Below are 21,014 nucleotides of genomic sequence, written 5' to 3' on the forward strand. Positions count from 1 at the left end.
CTAGCTAATAGATAGCTAACAGATAGCTAGTTAGGCCTTCACTCAACCTGGAAGTGACTCAGATAGAAAGTAACTCGGATAGAAAGCTAGCTAGCTTATAGATAGCTAACAGATAGCTAGCGAGACCTTCACTCAACCTGTAAGTAACTTATCTCGGATCATGTAAATATATGACAGTTAATTAGAAATGACAATATTAAGACCTGAAAATACATTTTGAGAACTAAAGAAATATACCCATTCATTGAACAATTTTTTGGGGGGGATCCATTTATGAATAGTGAGACATCACTTTTTTGTTTCCTAACTGACATCAGAAAAACGTTTTATAGCGTCTAAAATACCCAAAACACGCAGTATGATAGTTTTAGTCAAATGCAAAACACCAATAAAAATGACTTCAAGTGTCCAAAATCTGCAAAAAAAATGAACCCGGAAGTGGCCAGTTTCAGAAGGTCCCGCCCCCATGTTCGTGGCGTCATGCCAAGACGTCTTGCATTGCTGGAGAATCAAAACAATGGCTTCAGATTCGGAGAATATGCTTTGTTGTTACTCATCCAGTTATGAATATGATTCAAATAGTTCTGAAGAGGAAAGCATACATGTTTGCAATCGATTAAAGAATTTATTCCGTGCCAATTTGAGGCCGTTTCCACAGGCTGATTAATTCCTTACACGGAGCTTTGTCTCCCTCCTCTGCCTCTTTTTGGTGCAACACGAAGTTTTCAGACCAAACAAGTACAGCAAAATGCATTGACATGATGGAAGGACTTCTACAATGTGTCCTTTTTTCGGTCAGGGGCGTTCTTTCAGTGACGTAGGGTGAGGACTCGTCACCAACTCAAAAACAAGACTTCCGGAATATTCAGCGCGAGTCTTAAAACGTAAAATATAGCTATATGCGGTGGAATCCTTGTAAAATACGCTCAGTAGAAGTCATTTGAAGCCATTTTACAAATTATGGACACAACTTGTCCGGGGACGTCGGTTGTCCTTTAAGACTAGTGTATAAAATCGATTCAAGATATGTAAATTTTATTTTACCTGTCTTACCTGTGAGGCCTGAGAGATTTTTCGTATCTTTTCATTGTCGCGATAGTGAGAAAAGCTCTCTCCATCTCTGGCCCGGTCAACACTCCAGCCCATTGCCAGCATGTTCTTCAATGACTCCCTGATTGGCCATCTATAAATGTCTTTCTCCTTGACATCAAGAGGGAACATAATAAAAGAGATAAGGATCAATCACCATTAGTTGATTCATATACGGCTTCATCCTCAATCTGATATTCCTTACCTTCTCTGTCAAAGCTTTGTATGTCCTGAGCTGCGGGTGAATTCGAGCCTTCTCATCCACACAGTCGCCGTATTTCCATCCAAGAAGCACCTGGAGAACAATCGGAGTGGATTGTGATGGATGACTCAGCTTGTCTATTCTTCCCTAATATCTTTCACACAATGATACTTTTGGATTTTGTTCTACTTTGGTCGCTTTATTGCTTTGCTCAGATACGACAATGAATCATGTGGTGGAGTTATGAATCTTAAAACAATGGAGGGAATTGCTCCTCTGTACACAAACAAACTGCCTTGTTGTCATGAGAATAAACGGCTTCACAAAAGCAATTTTTTTCGACAACTGTGAATCTATTGCCGCATACTTTATTGCAGTCAGGATTATTTGTTTGTTGCTGTTCGGCCGTGTGCTTCAGAGAAGATCACTCCGCCAGATCCGAAGGTCGTGTGCTTGATGGACCAGCCGTGGTGGGTGTGTATTATGAAAATAGTGCTTATTATAAGGTTTAATTTCATAAATTTGACGTTCGTAAAATGAAAAGTTCATAATATAAGGTGTTCGTAAGTTGAGGTCTCACTGTATTTATTTATTCATTTAGTTTTTTCAAGAGTAGTTATAGTTTGAGGAGAGACACAATGGCCTTACCTTCTCTGCTGACCATTTCTCATGTGAATATTCTGCATACTTGTTGACAAAGTGCTCAAGCTTTTCCGGGAGGGCAATGCTAAAATAAATACAGTAAAGTCTCGTTATATCGATATTCAAGGGAGTCCGAAAAAATATCGATATAACCGGGACTATCGATATATCCGACCCTGTTTGCATGTAATTTTCTCCGTGCGTGCATAGAAATAGTATCAATATAACCGGGACTATCGATATATCCGATATCGATATAACGAGACTTTACTGTACATAAATAATGGATAAATAAATACATACATCAATACAAATAAATAGACAGATACATAAATAAGTAAAAACACAAGTAGATAAATGAATAAATACATCCATAAATAAATACATGAATAAATAGACACATAAATGAGTAAAAGAGCAAGTAAATAAATAAATACATAAAAACAGTCTCTTGATTTCTGTTCATTTTGGACAAGAAAAGTTTGTAAATGAGCATGTTACAATGTTGCTCTGGTGTGGCTTACTTGGCAGTTGTGAGAGGTTTAGATACAAAGTTGCCTTGAGCATTTACAGAAACAGGCTTGTCTTCTGTTCCCCCAACGGGGCCGTCCACATAGTCGGGCGGCAACGCTCCGGCGATGGCGCTGAGGCACGGCATCGCCATCTTGAACAGCTCCGGGTCATATTTCTGCTCAAAGGGAAGAAGAAAGCTTTGCTGAATTGAAGTGTTGACATTCATTACTTGCTCATCAGGGTTGGGAGGCAAATGAAGTCATGACAAGACAAAGGGGAAGCCGTTCAATGAGGAATCTTAAGAGCTGAAGCGCTCGCATGCTTCAGACTCTGGATCAATAACATCCATTTGGATATTGATGGGTTTTTTTAGGCTGGCTTTCTGCAAAGACTCTTTGCACTGGCATGCATCTTGATAAGTGTGCTGAGTCGAAACATTTGCGATATCTCATGATGTCTTCTGCACACATGCATGTTCATTTAAAGGACAACCGACACTACTTTTTTGTTTCCTAACTGACATCAGAAAAACGTTTGATAGCATCTAAAATACCCAAAACACGCAGTATGATATTTGTATTCAAATGCAAAACACCAATAAAAATGACTTAAAGTGTCCAAAATCTGCAAAAAAATTGAGCTGCGAATTGGGCATTTTCAGAAAGTCCCGCCCCCAGTTCGTGACGTCACGCCATGACGTATTTGGCGTGACGTGGCAAACATATTGACAAACATATTTGTCCAGGTGCTACATTTAATATTCCACTGCAATTGGCCATTTTGATCCCGAAGGCCATTGCAATGAAGATGGTAGTTTTAATCAGATCAAATCTTTTTGGTTCTTAGTCTCAAGATTCCCTTTAGAATATTTGAGCTCCTTATAGCGTTTAAGAACCCAGCTGCTTACTCACTGCGCTCTCATATTAGTTCTCAACCCTGCTCATGATTCTATTTGATAGCCCCTCCATTTTGATCCCAATTTGCATGTATAGTAGTGCAATTATGACTCCCACTGCAATCTTTGGTGGCGATTTACCCACTCTCCGCATCTTTAGTAGTTGGGAAGCTAAAAGCAAGCGAGGACCATGCCAAGAAGTAACTCAAGTACAGAATGTTAGTCGTCCATTCTTGAAATAGAATAGTTTGTATGTATTTTAAAGTATTAATGTACAAGCTTTTTTAGCTCACTAATGACGTTATTATTTCTTTTTTCCCCTCTTCACTTCTTTTTATTTATCTGGCTATCCAACTTTCTATCTAGCTAGCTAGCTATCTGGCTACCTCGCTAGCTAGCTATTTGCTATCTAGCTAGCTACCTAGCTAGCTTTTTATTTGCTATCTATTATCTGTCTAGCTGGCGATCTAGCTGGCTATATATTAGCGATCTAGCGAGGTATAATCATCATCATCATCATCATCATCATAATAATACATTTAATTTCTAAGCGCCTTTCAAAACTCTCAAGGACACTTTTAGCTCTCTATCTGGCTAGCTATCTAGCTGGCTAGCTTTTAGCAAGATATTAGCTAGCTTGCTATCTATTTAAGTTACTTCCGGGTTGAGTGAACGCTGGCGCGTGTGGCTTCCGCTGCTCACCCACAGAAAAACTTATCCTGTGACTATAAAGTGACCTTGAGAGTTTTGAAAAGTGGTCATATTATTATTATTATTATTATTTATTATTATTATTATTATCCAATCGATAGCTCAACGTCAGCTAGCCAGCTAGCTAACTAGCTTGATAGCTAGATAGATATATAACTAATAAATCCCTCACCCTCTGGGATAACGATTCAAACACTCCCCAGAAAATCTTCTTGGTGAGCTGGAGTTCATCCTCAAGCGCTGTGCCGTAGTTTCCCCAGCCTGATGGAAGGCAATAGTACTTCCAGTTCTGCTCGTAGTGATTGGTTAACAGCTGGAGGACAAACAGGAATAAAAGGCTAATGTTATATGAACATTTAAAATGAGTACAAAGTAAGCACCGGGTTCTTTTACACATTGAATAAGCGCACAGGCTTTGGAAATGCACAGGAGCACTATCTCAGGTTTGGAACAAATACCTTCAAGATATGTAAAAGTGTTCTCCTTATTTCCCCAGGCAGGTCACATCTTACAACTTGTGTACTTTTTTCTCGTGGCTAAGCAGAGCCAACAAGACTGTAATCACAAAATAGACTAATTTATCCACCCTTTTTCCTCCCTTGCTGCCTATTTTGAGTTTAGCACGGGTATAGCACCAAGCGCTTGAGACACGGAGAAGTAAAACTTATTCATACAACACACTATAAGACTGAGTGACCAGTGGAGCAAAGCGAGGTCTGATTTTGGGATTTTTGAAGTATGCAGAAAAGGAAATATAACATACCTGTCAACCTGGGAGACAGTGTGACCTTATAAACTGCTCAATTTTTCCTTACTTACTGAGAACAAAACTATATAAATATAAATTAAATATAAGCTAAATATTTCATTGTGCAATTTTACTGTATTATCAAAATTTCACATGTAAACATTAAGACTTTTAACAAGTTCGAACAGATTTCTAGCAATAATAAAGTATGTTCTTTGTTGTAGAATTTAGAGCATTGTGGCTTTTTTTGCTGTGGACAAATTAAATTTGTCCACAGCCAAAAAAATTATTTTAATTTGTGTTCTTACAATGTATAATGTTCATAAAATATATATGAATGATATTATGGGGGGGGGGGGGGGAAACACGGTAAAATGTTTAATTTAACTGATTTCAAAATAAAATTCCACTTGACCGGAACTTGACTTCTTGGAACTTTTGTTTCTTCTCGAGACTTTTCACACGGACTTGGTTTCAAGGTGGTCAACATCGTTTTTTTACTAGAAGCGATATTTGTTATAATTAATTACTGTTAATATTTAATGACAAAAACGAAAATATATTTAACAATTTTTGCACTTCCCGTAAAAACTCTATTGTATGCCGTACCGATCTAAAAATGTGCAAAAATCATACTAAATACAGCAAAATACAGCTGGTTGACAGGTATAACATTACGATAGATTGAAACAAAACAAAAAAACAAAAGTAAAGAATATGTTTCCCACCCTGAGAGGCATCTTGCAGTATTCAGTCAGCATGGGGACGTCAAAAACGAGGCGGTGCAGAAGCTGCTGCAGCATCGATGGGCGAAGGTGCCTGGAGGGGACAACAGTTACTACAATGGACGGTTTATCATGTCTGGTTACCATCAAGGCCTGCAAAGCCTTCTCTGCTGGCTTAAAACTATCTGAATCATGGACTAATGTTAATTATATTGTGTCCATGAATTCTTATTAAATAATTCCAAATTGTCTTTCAGCTTCATTTCATTAGTTTCCCCACTTTTGTGCTGCTTTGTTTTCATATTTTCGTAAGTGTTTTCGTATTTTAGCATTTAACCAATCACATTTCAGCCATCATTTGTTACCAGGGTCAAAAATCTATCTGTAAGCCTTCACAATCTGTTCTGCTGGCCCTGGAGGATAAAATAAGTGTCGACGAAACTGTTGATTTAACCAATACGATTTCGAGTTGGCAACCCACGGCCAAGGCCTGCTTGGAAAGTTTTCGCGAACTATGATTGGCGAGTCACATGATTGGCTAGTCACTAGTCAATCACCGTATGACTAGCTGCTAGTCATAAAAGCATACTGGCCAGAGATAGCACATTATGTCGGTAGTGAGCTGCATAAGCAAGTATATTGTGTTGATTTAATATCAGTTTTGTCAACACACAATGGTTGAAGAAGGAGAAGAAATTGATTTGGTTGGAGATTTACCGTTAAAGCTATTTTCAAGATGGACTTTTCAAGACAAAAATGGACATCATAAGGAATACGAAACTACCTCACTTTATATTCAGAAATTACATGTATTGTCTGTTGTCAATTGTCTGTCTTTTTTTTAGCCACATTATAAGTGCCTTGCACGCTGGATCCGAGAGGACATTAATTTCATCTGTGCTGTATGTCATGCATGTTAGCATATTTGACGATAAAGCTGACTTTGAAAGGTCGGTCAGATATTTCCTGGCTAATGGTACCCTCTAGTGGACTTGTAGTAAATCACACCACACATTTTTCAGTCTGGATTGATTCAGACGTTGCACTACTGAAGGCCTAGTGATGAAATCCACGGTCCACCACTGGGTTAAACTTACATTACTGACGAGAGGGACGAGCCAGAATCTGATTCATTGTTCATCTCAACCTCCGCTAAATAAATCAGCTTTTTTGTGTGATTTCCTCACTTGCAGACAGCTAGCAGGCATTCTTCTATGGCGTCTCTCTGGGCCTTGGTGAGGGAGCGACCCTTGGAGAGCCTGTAGATAGTGTGCAGGGTGGAATCGATGAGCGCGGCATTGTGTTCAGTGTCGGTAAAGAGGGGTGCGCAGCGGGTGAGGAGTGGGAGAATGGCGGAGCCGATATAGCGGTTCATGGCCAACGCTGTCTCGGTGGTGCACAGACCCTCCTGAGGAGAGTGGGGGGACATAATTAGGTCTTCATATTACTTCATGTATAAGGCGCACCTGCGTATTAGGCACAAGGTCATCTTTTCAAGAAAATTAAGGCTTTCGGGTGCGCCTTATACACCGGAAAATACAGTACCTATTCTTTAAACTTCACAATAATTCTTTTCATTTCGAGGCGGATACCCTACCCACACTTCTACCTACTGTATTGAGAGAATTTGCCGCCCTCAGGTCAGGAAGAAAGCCAGCGTCAAGAAGGTGAAGCAAAAAGCTCTGGTCCTCAATACCATACACTCTGTCCAGGAATAGCACCATGGGGGCCTTGTGGTCCGGACAAAAGCAGGCTGACATATCAGGTTCTGTCACAGAGCCATCTGAGACACATCAAAAGAAATATGCGTATTGTATGTACGTATTTAAGATTTTTGAAAAATTGCTTGGATGCACATTATACAATTGAAAGTAGCTGGGTTACAGACACTCCCCAACTTACAAACATTGTAGTTACAAACAACGGTACATGCAACCATTTTTGTGTGTATGTCGAAAAATGTTTGGACAGAGATGCTGTAAGTTACATTTTGTATTGTGCGGCTTTCTCCGGCCGAGCTGGCTGCGTACTGTGCTTCACGCACACAGACACATTGGAGGTTTCAAGGGTTCGAAGTTGACGTGACGGACACCAAGGCTGACCAATCAGCGCCCTATGCAGAAGTGTTGCCAACGACTTCAGGCCCCGATCCGCCGAGCTCACTTACGATTGGCTGCGCAGAGTATGTGAGCGGGGAAGAAATCCCTCTTCCCAGTTGACACTCCAGGAGGATGCGATGCATGACAAAATGTAATGGCTGCTGGCACGTAATTCAGTAATGATGTGCCAGCAGCAGAGTGTCTGTGTTTTATACTTGCCCGTTCAGTGTTTGACTTAAACATACATTCCATTCAAAATACAGCACTGAAGCAACTTACGAACAAATTCACCTTACGAAGGACCGCTCGGAACATATCTCGTTCGTAAGGTGGGGAAGCGTCTGTACAGTTACAAAAAAAGAAAATGCGTCATACGGAAAATTTTAAAGGTCTTCACCAAACAACTCCAGAAATGTTAGAGTTGTGGAATTGTCCAAAATACCTTGATAAGACAAAGAATTGAAATTTAAGGTGTAAAAAAATTGAATGGTGATGAAATAAGTGCCTAAATAATTTGACCACGACTTTATATTTATTTATTCAGCAGATGAGACTTCTACAGTGGTCTGCTGACAGAGCTCACAGCTGCATCAGGGGCATATCTTGCCGTGCTTATGCAGATCAATCAATAGAGCAAGACAGCTCAGTGTAGAAGCGATCCGGCTTACTCTGAGCTGCGGGAGTGCACAGGAAAGCGCTTGGCTGATTAAAAAGGCATAAGCATTAAATTAAATCAATAACCTTCTGCCCCGCTCGAAATGTTCAAGCTTTTGTAACTATTGTTGTACGAGACAACGTGTTGTAATATGCAAATATAATTAATATTGTTTAACTCATTCACTGCCAGACGTGTGAAAATGTGTCCACTCCCGTGCCAGGGTTTTTGTCATTGTCACTTGAATTCCAGGGCCCACAGAATATTGAGTTTTAGGACTATATAAACATTCAATACAGCGTAAGAAACCTTCGACTTTCTTCATCAGAAAAAAATTGTTAATTCCTAAATTATATGGGTCTGAAGTTATATGAGCTTGAAATGAGGGTGGCTGTCCAAAATACAATGCAATACATACATATTACATACATACATATTGGTTTACATAGCGCTTTAACCACTGAAGCTGAAGCAAAGTGCTAACATGGAAAAAAGGGAAACTTGTGGAAAAGAAAAAAATATTACCAGAGGCCATGGCCAGTGCTTTATCGGCACCCCAGCATGAAAAATCAAACCCTGACCAAATTCGGGAATGGCGCTCTACATCATATTTTCAATTCCCGAATAAATCCAGGAATGGCAGTGAATGAGTTAATATTATCTAACCCGTCACTAGGATGGGACATTTCCCGTTTGACAGCTTGTGAACTGCATTGACTGCATTGTTGCTTTTGTTCAAAATTTAGCGGAAAAAACATCATAACTTCATCTTGTGTTAGGGCAAGTCTAGTCTTGCATGTTTGAGACCGCATCTCACTGGACGTTCCGGAGTTTATATTTGCAAATTTGGTCACAAAAAAGTAGACCGAGCTTTTAAAAGTAGGTGCATTTCAATTCTGGGGGCTAAGGGCAATTTCTAGTGCACGTCCCCCTTGTGCGTCTGTAAATTTATTTACAAACGTAGACTCTGTAAAACCAGGTCATACTTATAGTACAGGAGGTGTTTGGTGTGTTATTGCGGTGCAGACAGGCAGATTTGGCGTTCTGCGGACGTGTGTCGTAAATGTTAGCATTTGATTGACAAAGACTGGCTATCGAGTGACGAGTATACCTTTATTAACGATGGGTGTTTTGAGAGGTATGCTGATGATTCCCACCAGGTCCTCAGTAGGCACCAGGGAGCGCAAAATGGCACGGATACGAAGAGCTTCACCTTTTCCTTTGTTGATAAGCTATAGACATCAAATTAATAGGTATTTATATGCAAAAAAATAACAATAAATAAGACATAAATATGATTTGAGGTCATCACACATGCATCTCTGGGGCACAACGTCCCAACAGGTCAATGAGAGCTGAGTAGAAAGACATGATGGCATTGCCCATGTGGACCACTTCCTCTTCATTGTCAACATCAGTGGAGCTAAAAGTTTGGGGGTGAACACAAACAATAAATAAGACTTTTTTTTTAGGTATAAGAAAAAAAATGACTTAGGTCTGTTGGGCTCACACGTCACAGCTGACTCCCTGCACTGAACCAGGCAGATCCAAAGCCGGTGTCTCTGAAATCTTGATGGCTTCTTTCATGGCTGCCAATAGTCCATTCCCTCCTTCGCCCCTCAGTGCAGGTCCAAAACACTCTGGACGACGGATGAGTAACTTGACCACAACGCTGGAGTTTTCCTCTACACTTTCACCTAGAACACAAATGAGTCATTCAAGAATCAGAACGCAGCAGACACTGCAGACTGGAGATATCAACAACAATTGTACCATTGACAAAAACGGCAAAGCGCAAGAAGGAAAGGTAACGTTCTCCCTCAATGGGGTTCCAGCCAATGTCTGGATAACCTTTGGCCAGAAGCATCGGACAACCCTGAAGACCGCATCCTGCCAAATAGGTCACGACCTGCAGATGGAAGGAAAATATAGTCTTATATACTGCTCACTGGATTTGGGTTTGGTTTCAGAGAAGCCATGTATCCCGCAAAATGCCGTTTTAAGTGGAAGTCCATCTTGGAAGTCCAAGATGGTTCCCGAGAAGACACCCGTCGGCAAATGATCTCACGAGCTGTGTTACTTACGAGTTACTTTGACTTGTTGTGTATCATTGGAATGGATATGGATTGTTTTTCAACATTTTTGGCCATGACATTAATCAAAAAGGAGATTCTTTGATTCTCTATACAGTTGACATTTTTATTTTGCTATGCTTCGAATATCTTGTTTCTATCCTTTCACACCCCCCCCTCCCACCCTATCCCCTTTCAAATTGCTGCTGTGGACTGCAAATTTCCCCATTGTGGGACGAATAACGGTTTTCTGGTTCTGCTGACTGGTCGCGCATCTACGGCAGCACGAATATGCCAGCACTGTTTTTGATTTGGGAGGAATGTCGGCGCCATTTGACTGTCATCGCTACAAAGCTCTGAGACGATTGTGCTGGGGCGGATGTGGAAGTGTCGCGGCTCGGAATTGAAGCGGATTTATGAGGGACAGGAGATGTGAGACAGTCTCTTTTCATCAATGGATGCTACAGCTTCATGTTTGCTTTCAACATTTAGCTTGTAGCAAACATGCACATTTCACCATGACGTCCCTGATCCACTGGTGTAAAGGATGCTTCGATCCTCACCTCTTTCATCTCGAACTGCTTCATACAACAAAGAAAGTGCTTAATGACTGTCTGTCGCTCTTGTGTTGTCACATTATTTATTTTGTTCTTTTTTTTTAACTTCAAGATGGCGCAGCGAGAGTGGCTGCCTTTACAGCAGCACCTGTATTTTGGTTTAATACTTCTTCCTTTCCTTTCTTCTTACTTTCAACACTTTGCTGCTGTGAAATGTAAAATTCTCTGTGAGACTAATAAAGGCTAATCCTATCCAATCCAAATGATATTTCTTTGTTTCCTGCTAGGTCATGCAAAATGCAGGATCTGTCAATCTTTTTACAACACTTTTAATGAGCCAGTGATCCACACTATGTGGCGAAAGGTCAACCAGCCAGAAAAAACCCAACTGTGGGATCTATGCCATGTGGCTTGACCCACCTCTTACCCAATTACTGTCATGAGTTTCCAATATGTGGTGCTTGTATGGTGATGCCGAGAATCAAAATATTTAAGTGACATTTCCAAAGAGTTCTACCTTGTCCAGATCAGGTTCTTCCAGTGCAAGAGCCAACCCATTGTTGTCCATAACCGAGGAAGCAGCCACATCGAGAGGAGTGGAGCCCCTCATAGCTGGTGAAGCTGCAACACAAAATTTGCTGTACACTTCAGACATAAATATTTTTTTCCATTGTTCCGTTCATATCAGAAAAATTAGTCAAACAAGAATATAGAATTTGCAAACAATTGAAATTGGTACCAACCAAGGCCCACACTGCTATTTTCCAGGAGGTAACTTAGATGGTCAAACATTGCTTTCTGGTTCTGACGACTGATGCGGCAAAAGTAACACAGGAAGCGACAACAGCTTGCCACCATCTTTGGGAAGGCTATTTCCTACAGGATGAAAAATACAACATAAAGCCAAATCGCAATATTCTGAAAGTGTGTGTGTGTGTGTGTGTGTGTGTGTGTGTGTGTGTGTGTGTGTGCGTGTGCACGTGTGTGTATCACCATTTGTTTACCATTTGTTTAACTGCAGACTTTAAAAAAGGACACACTCACTACCGCTCATCCATTCGGAAGACAATCACTGAGTGAAAATTACCAAGATACAGAATCTGTGGCTAAAACTGGGTTTTAAGTTTATCAGGAAGCCGCATGGCCATTTTTTTAAGGAAGTCACCAATATCTCAGTCCAAGAGGATCCATTTTGAATTGATTTTATTGTTTTATTTTCTTCCATCCTATAATGTTCTCATTACTCCTCTTTTCACCATACTCGGTCGGTCTTTTTTGATGGGCTCTTGTGCCCAATCCCGATGTAGCTTTTCAGAAGTAATATTCACCCCATAAAGCTATATTGTGTACTGTGTCTGTGCTGAAGTCAAGATTCAAGTCGAAACGCTAAACTATAAACCAGCCTTCGAACTAATCACTGATTTTCAGATGGTTTTGATCTGCTTAAGCCTTTAAAATTCAATAAAGAATGTAGTGTCCCTGAGTGATGACAAGCCGCCGTTCATCATTACATAATCACTACAATGATCACTAAAAGATAAATAATGACAGTTCGTCAACACAGTACGCTACAGCTGCAATCGTAAATATCTCATCACCATCCTGTTGATTGGTCTGTGTAGGCGCTCAGTCGTACAGCAGTGGTCCCATCGATGAAAAGTTTTTTTTCAGCTGTCATCTGTACATCTTTGAAGGTGTCGGACGTTTCGCTCCTCATCCAAAGAGCTTCGTCAACGAACTAAAGTTGTGCTGATAACTCTGTCACTTCAAAGAAGTACAGATGACGGCTGAAGAAATCCCTTTTCATTATCCTGTTGATTCCCCCCCTCCAAATATGTTCAGACTTAGCCTTGTGAAGGCAATTTCTGATACACTGACAGGTGGGTTTTTTTGTGTACACGTGTACCTAATTACATGGCGTGTGAATCTAAATAGCTTTGAAGCTTTCAAACCTGGGATTTGTCCCCTCCGAGCACATTGACCATAACTTCCATGACGGTCTCATGCATGCCCAGAATTCTCATAAGATTGGGATGTTGATAGAACACCTTATTGTTCATGATGTCACTGCAAGGGAAATAAGAGCACCGGTTGGTATAAGGTGTGCCGTAAAAACTGTACGAGGTCAATAATGATCCTCCCAAATGGATTCACCCACCCAAGTCCATCGATCATGAGCTTCTCCTCTTCTTTCCCCATCCGAACAGAAAGCAACGATCTGATCTGGCCAAGAGAAGCCAAGAGCTTGATGGTATCCTGGACTGAGGCGGCGCTAATGGTGTAAGTCTTCCTCATGGCCCTGAGCAGCTCGCCAATACTGTCATATTGCCTCCTTAGCAGGCTAAACATCTTCCGTACAAGCTCTGGGTCTTGGATGTGACACTCCTGAGCCCAGCAGACCATGGTCTGTGAGATCAATTCCTTCAGGTTGGCTGCAAGAAAAGTTAGAAGTGATATGATGTTTCATGTGTATCACAAACCGTTAATATATGGTGCATTTTGAGGGCATCCGGGCACTGATCATTCAAAATTAGAACATTTAAAGGACAACCGACACCTCCGGATAAGTTGTGTCCATAATTTGTAAAATCACTTCAAATGACTTCTACTGAGCGCATTTTACAAAGACTCCACCGCACATAGCTATATTTTACGTTTTAAGACTTGCGCTGAATATTCAGGAAGTCTTCTTTTCAAGTTGATGACGATGCCTGACGTGATGTCACGTCAGGAATGCCCCTGACCGAGAAAGCGACACACAATGCATTTTGAGTACTTTGTTTGATCTGAAAACATCGTGTTGATGGCCAAATTAGAAGGAAAAACACATAAATAACGCAATGGTGAATTGTTGTGTGTCGCACCAAGACTACCAATTGCGGTAACACCATATAGAAGTGGACGCAAATTCCCAGCAGACAAATCAGCCCATTTCCAATGGAGCTTGTTCGCCATCTTCTTCCTTAATCGATGGCAAACATTTATGCTTTCCTCTTCAGAACTATTTGAATCATATTCATGACTGAATGAGTAACAAGAAAGCATCTTCTCTGAATCTGAACTCCGTGAGCCCATTGTTTTGATTCTTGAGCAAGGCAAGACATCCTGGCGTGACGTCACGAACTGGGGGCGCGACTTTCGGAAAATCCCCAGTTCTGATGTCATTTTGTGGCAGTTTTTTGGCACTTTAAGTCATTTTACTGGTGTTTTGCATTTGACTAAAAATATCAGCCTGCGTGTTTTGGGTATTTTCGATACTATAATACAAAAAAATGGTGTCGGTTGTCGGGCTGATTAATTCCTCACACGGAGCTTGGTCGCCATTTTTTGCCTCTTTTTTGGTGATCCATTTCCCCCCAACGTTGCCTCAAAATAGCACGGAATAAATTCTTTAATCGATTGCAAAGATGTATGCTTTCCTCTTCAGAACTATTTGAATCATATTTATAACTGGATGTGTAACAAGAAAGCATATTCTCCGAATCTGAAGCCATTGTTTTGATTCTCCAGCAATACAAGACTTCTTGGCGTGACGTCACGAACTGGGGGCGGGACTTTCTGAAAATGCCCAATTCACAGCTCAGTTTTTTGCAGATTTTGGACAAGTCATTTTTATTGGTGTTTTGCATTTGAATTAAAATATCATACTGCATGTTTTGGGTATTTTTATCTATAAAAAGTTTTTCTGATGTCAGTTAGGAAACAAAAAAGTGACGTCGGTTGTCCTTTAAGGGGTCAGTAAAATGCACATCACACCAGTTATGTCATCATTTCAAACAAGCGCCTTGATAAGAAGTCATCCAAGTGGAAAAAACGAATCTCCTTCCTTTTTTGTTCTGCATTTTGGATGATGTTTCAATGGAAATTGAGCGTGCCGTGATTGTGCTACATCAGCACATTTGCCCCGCGGGGCGCAGAATGTCTATTGCTTTAATCAGCTGAAGGAGCGGATTTGATCATAAGTGCTTTGTTTTTAATCCCCCCCCCCCCCCCCACCAGTGACAAACGATTGAATGATGCTTCTTCACTCTGGAGCCCTCATTAGCATAATGGAATGGCAAAAGAAATTGAAAGAGACAAACCTTGTGAGTTAGTTCACAAGAGGTTTTCACACTTAAATGCTAATGTTATTTTTAAAGTACAGATGTGTCCCTATTTACGAACATTGGAGTTACGAACAACGGTACATACGAACATTTTTGTAGAAACACATAGTATTTTCTCCAGTTGTACATGTACCTATCTTTATTGAGCATATACGTGTTTTATTAAATGTTTATTTTTCAGTATAAACCAATACAGGTTACTTATACAAGCCTTAAACATATTTATATAAACCTGAAGCATACTTATATAAGTCTTAAACACATACTCCATACAAAATATAGCACTGAAGCAACTTACGAACAAATTCCCCAACTTACGAACGACCGTTCGGAACGTATGTCGTTCGTAAACTGGGGAGCGTCTGTATTGTCGGTTTTTAGTTGTATTTTAACTCGTTCACTGCCATTCATTAATTGAAAATATGACGTAGAGCGCCATTCCCAAATTAGTTCAGGTTTTGTTTTTTTTTTTCTTGCTTGGGAGCCGATAAAGCGCTGGCCAGACCTCTGGCAATGTTTTTCCCTTCCACACGGGGGCAGTATTTCCCCTTTTTTCCATGTTAGCGCTTTTTTCCAGTTTCATCTGTGGTTAAAGCGCTACATAAACCAATATGTATAGATTGTATTTTATTTTGGACAGCCGCACCCATTTCAAGCTCATATAACTCCAGACTATAATTTAGGAATTAACTTTTTTTCTGACGAAAGAAGAGCGTCAAAGGTTTCTTACGCTGCATTGAATGTTTATGTACTCCTAAAACTCAATAGTCTGTGGGTACCGGAATTCGAGTGACAATGACAAAAACCCTGGCACAGAGTGGACACATTTTTGCACATGTCTGCAAGTGAATGAGTTAAGGCTTTATATACTCCCAGCTTTTTTTAAGCAATTGTACCACACCCTAGCCTGACCAAAAGTACTTTGGAGTATTACTGGACAGCTAATTTTGTTCTGATTCTCATTTCCACAAATATTTTCTTTTGTTTTTGTTTCTTAGCCATTTTATCTCCAGTTTTTAATGGGTTGGGCAGATGTAGTTGTTTGAGCAAGTATACAATGACTTCTTCTGTTCGTTTTTTTTGTCAAACTGATGAACTATATGATCTGTTGATATCAAGTGGAGGGTGAATGTATTAAATGTCATCTATAATTTGGTGTCGGTACAGATTTACTGCACGAGCGGGGTGCCAAATGCTATCATTACAGGGCATTGCATCATGTCAGCAGATAATTGGAATCACCAGCGAGTCCTCCGAATAATCAGAACATTTACTGCAAACCCCTTCCAAAAGTCCAAATAAAATGAACATAAGACTCACATGGCGCAGCTTGTTCCTTCTCCAATGGTTGCTCAGTTTTATGAGCTTGTCCTTTGATTTTGTTCACCAGAGTTAGAAGACGGCCTTTAATGGATGTATCTTGCTTGTCCTCGTCTTCATCCATCGGGATTCCTCCAAAAGATAAAGGCATAAACTTAATGCGCAAAGCGTATTGTGGCAATATGTCAGGCTAAGCTAAGCCTCCTATAGGGTTGTACATGTCAAACCAAAGAAGTACGCTGCGGTGGGAACGGATTTTCATGCTTGTGGGTAATACTAAGTTAATTGCTTCTCTTCGTGGAGGAAGCTCATGACGGGTTGGTGTTGTGTAGCTGGACTAAAGCTGCCATCAGATCAGTTGTATTGCGGTTCAATTATTTAGCACATTGGAGAGGATTAATGACGCAAGTAGAAAGTAAATATTGGTGATCCATAACCCCTAAAAGCATGACTGAATGGCGCAAAGTCAGCATAGGGCCAACGTTTGGAATTGAAATATGATCTCTTTGAGTTGGATGAATGTTGAGTAGAATCACAGATACTAATATTTAGTGTGAGCCTTTAGTATTAAAAATGTTAGCTTCTGCACATTTTGGCTTGTACTTTAGAGCAGAGGTCCCCAAACCCCGGGCCGTGGGTCATTTGGTCCCGGGCCGCGCAGAAAGAATAAATAATTTTCAAAAATGAAAAATTACCAGATTACATCCGACTATGACTCACTCTTGACACATGTGAAAACGCTTGTCGAGGTCACGTGATACATACCGCTAAAATTAGCCCACCCGCTAGCAAAATGAGTAACAAAACAAACGTCTTTGGAAAGTTTCTTGATCCGCCGGTCCGTTTTGTCTGATATTGTCTGACATTAAACCGGTCCGTGGCGCAAAAAAGGTTGGGGACCACTGCTTTAGAGTGCATATTAGCCTAAAAAAACTCATTTGAATTATTCTTATTTACCGTATTTTCCGATGTATAAGGTGCACCCAAAAGCCTTGATTTCCTTCAAAACATGACCTTATCGGTGAAGTAATATTGAGAATATCTTGTTTTGCTGTGGACTGCAAATGTCCCCCTTGTGGGACGAATAAAGGTTTTCGGATTCTTATTCTGACAGGTCTCGCAACTACTGTCAGAAGCCACCAACTCCATTTCGCCCTGTAGAAGAAGTAGTGCGTAACCCTAGCCTTTTACTATAGCGCCTTATAATGTGGTGTGCCTTATATTTGGAAAACTTTTATATACAGTAAAGTCTCGTTATATCGATATTGGTTATATCGATAGTACTGCTTATTACGATACTATTTCTATGAACTCAAGGAGAAAATTACATGCCGCAGGATCGGATATATCGATAGTCCGGTTATATATTTTTTCCGACTCCCGAGAATATCGATATAACGAGACTTTACTGTATTTCTATATTATATTTGGAAAACTTTTGTCACTCATTGAGGTGCGCCTTATACTCTAGTGCGCCTTATATATGGAAAATACTATAATGACACCATTCATTGGGGTTGTGCCTTATACTCCGGTGCGCCTTATACACCAGAAAATACGGTGTTTAAACAGTCCAGCATGTAAATCATTTTGCCACCTCTGGCATTTCCCCAAAAAATAAATAAATACATAAATAATAATAATAATAATAAAAATTTTGACCGTAGTATCCATCTTACCACAGTGTAGCTGCAACTGATTGTGAAAATCAAAAAGCTCTCCCTGGATATCTGAGGGACACGGACAGTCATCCCCAGTGCTAAAGGTCAGCAGCATGTTAATCTGAAACACAAAAGTATAATAACATTTTTGTTCCATATTCACATCATTTTCTTTGAAAATAATTTTAAATATTAACATCTCCAAAAAAACTCAAGTGTTCAATTTGGCAGTGAGAATGAACCATTAGAAGTCATTAAAGCGGAGTACTCTATCTCCAGCTGTGACTCCCCCCAAGGACGTTGTCAAGTGTCTCTGCGCATGTGTCCGCTTGGGTGAGTGTGCCTGTGCCGGTCTGTGCTTGCAGAACGGAAACTGTATTTCCCTAGAAAAGTGTGTGGATTTAAATTGATGAAGTAGTCACCACGATTTAATAACATAGCCATGTTAAAAAAAGCCCATTTGGAATTGTAGTGCATGCTTATGAATTAGTCACATTTGTGGGAAATGACATCGGTTATGTAAAACGTTGCTCATAAATCTTTGAAATAGAGAGCCAGAGAGGCTGCCGTCTCTGTGGTCAGTGACATAAACTTGAAGGCGTGTGTGTTTTATGAATTATTTTAACTGCAAACAAATGTTTTTCGCAAGTGTAAAATAAATAATTAAATAATTAAATATGTAAATATGTAAATAAATAAATATATAAATACATTCATAAACGTCCATCCATTTTCGGTACTGCTTATTCATCAACAGATAAATACATAAATAAATGAATACATAAATAAGTACAAATAAATACATAAACAAACATAAATAAATAAGTAAATAAATACATTAATAAACAGATACATACAAAATAGATAATACATAAATACATACATAAATACATTAATAAACATAAAAAAATCAACCAATTAAAATAAATACATAAATGGACATAAATAAACAAATGAACATACAAACACATACATAAATAAATAACAATAAACACACAAACCAAAATAAATAAATGAATAAATAATGCATACAGTATTTAGATATTATGGAAATTAAATCCAGTAAAACATAACAGCAATAAAAATAAATTATAAACTATATGATAAGAATAATATTATTATTATTATTATTATTATTATTATTATTATAATAAAAAAAATAATAATATTATTATTATTATTATTATTATTATTATTATTATTAATAAAAATAATAATAATAATAATAATAATAATAATAATAATAATAATAATGAACAACAGTATTGCTGCTATAAAATCAATGATAATTCTCATAGTATGATCAGTGCGTAGGCGCTATCTCGTGGCCACACCTGCTCTTGGGGAGGAGAGCGGAACTCTTTGGTCTTCCTTGCCGTGACAGCGGCGGACATGTTCAGGGCTAGCATCAGCTCGTTGTATCTGAATTTTTGGTTGAACTGTAGCTTGGAGACAAAGTTGTCGGAAAAGGACACGATGGCTTCGATGCGGTGCTTGAGCTCACAATCGCAGAAGTAGTGTAGCAGCTCGCACATCTGCGGAGTTGATAAACATTGTGTTGAATGCTTTGTAAATTGAGTGCTCTTCTGCCGATGCCGAAATATTAACCAAATCAGTTTGCGTGTGTATGTTTTCACCTGACGTTTAACCGGTTCAGGAAGCCTTTTCTCCAGAAGTCCTTTCATCAATTGTTTAGACTCTTTTCCTGCCTCTTCCTCTCCCGCTTCCACTGCCTTATCCTCTGTACACGTTAATCCTTCTTTGTCAGTCGTAGCAACAGGCCCTTTGCCATGAGGTGCCTCCTTAAATACATTGGGGTCAATGAGGCGTAAAATTTTATGCACATCCTCACTGCCGAGGACGCCCATGGTCAGCAAAGTGCTGATGAGCTTCAGGATTGGCACAAACTGGTACTCTACGCCTCCTCCGACAGGATCGCGGATATAGTGGCCACCGCCTTGGACCGCCTCGGTCAACATTGAAATGGATTTTTCTTTTAAAGCATCCAAAGGGATCTGCGGACTGTACAGATGATGTTCACGTTTGTTGTTGATGAAGCAGGGAGGAGCGAAATTGAGTCGCGGTTTAAGCGACGTACTCAATCCCACCCCAGGTGGCGAGTGCTTTTTGGAAGCGTTGGAGAAGAGACGGATGGAACGTGTCTCCGCTGTGACCGGGATGATGAACTCATCTTTCATCATGAGTCGAGCACCTTTCGCGGTCTCCAGGTGGATGCTGATGAGAAGATTGTAAAAACCTTCTCGTAACATGCCGGATAGGTACTGGTTGTCAATTGTGTATAAGAGCTGGGATTGGTCCAGGTGACTGCAGAGGGCGTGGGCCACACGGGTGTTGCCCAGAGCGCAGAGGGCGCAGTAGAGCTTTAAGGTGTGGTAGTGGAACTTCCTCATGTCCTCCTGCTCGGACAATTCCATGATGTCCACACACCTGTGAATAGATATAATAGATACAGATGTTGTAAGTCATACATAGTTATGGGGAGAACCCATGCAGCCATTTATCATCACTGTTTGATGACAACCATGTGTCCATATGTTAAAATATTTCACAAACTCAGTTGAAATTTCAAATACCACCGGTGGGTCGTTCAGGCCTGCAAGGCCTTTTCTGCTGGCCTAAAAATATCTGAATCACAGACTAATGTGAATTCTATTTTGTCCATGAATTCTTATTAAATTATTTCTAATTATCTTTCAGCTTCCTTTCATTGCTTTTCCCCTGTTGTGCTGCTCCCACATTTCAACCATCATATGTTAACAGTGTCAGAAATCTAAAGCTTCACAATCAGTTCTGCATGCCCTGGAGCATAACTGTTGCTTTAACCAATTAGAGTTCAAGTTGGCAACCCAAGGCCTACTGGAAGGCACTGGAAACGTCAGAGTTTTCGCAAACTATGATTGACGAGTCACATCATCAGCCAGTCACTAGCCAATCATAGTATCACTCGCTGCGAGTGATAAGAGCATACTGGCCAGAGCTAGCACACTGTATCTGTAGC

The 21,014-nt window shown here is 40.0% G+C and overlaps 1 protein-coding gene across 5 annotated transcripts in view; it reads right to left on the reverse strand.

Annotated features, from left to right (window-relative positions):
- LOC148893451 (ryanodine receptor 3) overlaps window positions 1-21,014 on the reverse strand; it is a 102,104-nt gene that overhangs the window by 36,646 nt on the left and 44,444 nt on the right. For 4 of the 5 annotated variants that reach the window (XM_089005056.1, XM_089005053.1, XM_089005054.1 and 1 more), the window contains exons 25-43: window positions 19,330-20,443; window positions 18,014-18,116; window positions 16,335-16,466; window positions 13,067-13,340; window positions 12,861-12,975; window positions 11,652-11,784; window positions 11,426-11,529; window positions 10,053-10,188; window positions 9,790-9,976; window positions 9,594-9,702; window positions 9,391-9,511; window positions 7,139-7,308; window positions 6,713-6,933; window positions 5,529-5,619; window positions 4,225-4,365; window positions 2,458-2,621; window positions 1,940-2,018; window positions 1,295-1,384; window positions 1,045-1,200 (exon numbers count right to left, since the gene is read on the reverse strand). In XM_089005056.1, coding sequence (XP_088861182.1) covers window positions 1,045-1,200; window positions 1,295-1,384; window positions 1,940-2,018; window positions 2,458-2,621; window positions 4,225-4,365; window positions 5,529-5,619; window positions 6,713-6,933; window positions 7,139-7,308; window positions 9,391-9,511; window positions 9,594-9,702; window positions 9,790-9,976; window positions 10,053-10,188; window positions 11,426-11,529; window positions 11,652-11,784; window positions 12,861-12,975; window positions 13,067-13,340; window positions 16,335-16,466; window positions 18,014-18,116; window positions 19,330-20,443 — 3,640 coding nt within the window. The remainder of the gene's footprint in view (window positions 1-1,044; window positions 1,201-1,294; window positions 1,385-1,939; window positions 2,019-2,457; window positions 2,622-4,224; window positions 4,366-5,528; window positions 5,620-6,712; window positions 6,934-7,138; window positions 7,309-9,390; window positions 9,512-9,593; window positions 9,703-9,789; window positions 9,977-10,052; window positions 10,189-11,425; window positions 11,530-11,651; window positions 11,785-12,860; window positions 12,976-13,066; window positions 13,341-16,334; window positions 16,467-18,013; window positions 18,117-19,329; window positions 20,444-21,014) is intronic. The other variant, XM_089005057.1, reaches the window with a different exon arrangement.

Source organism: Hippocampus bargibanti, linkage group LG09 (genome assembly GCF_051943395.1).
Source record: "Hippocampus bargibanti isolate YZ-2025 linkage group LG09, ASM5194339v1, whole genome shotgun sequence".
Taxonomy (NCBI): domain Eukaryota; kingdom Metazoa; phylum Chordata; class Actinopteri; order Syngnathiformes; family Syngnathidae; genus Hippocampus; species Hippocampus bargibanti.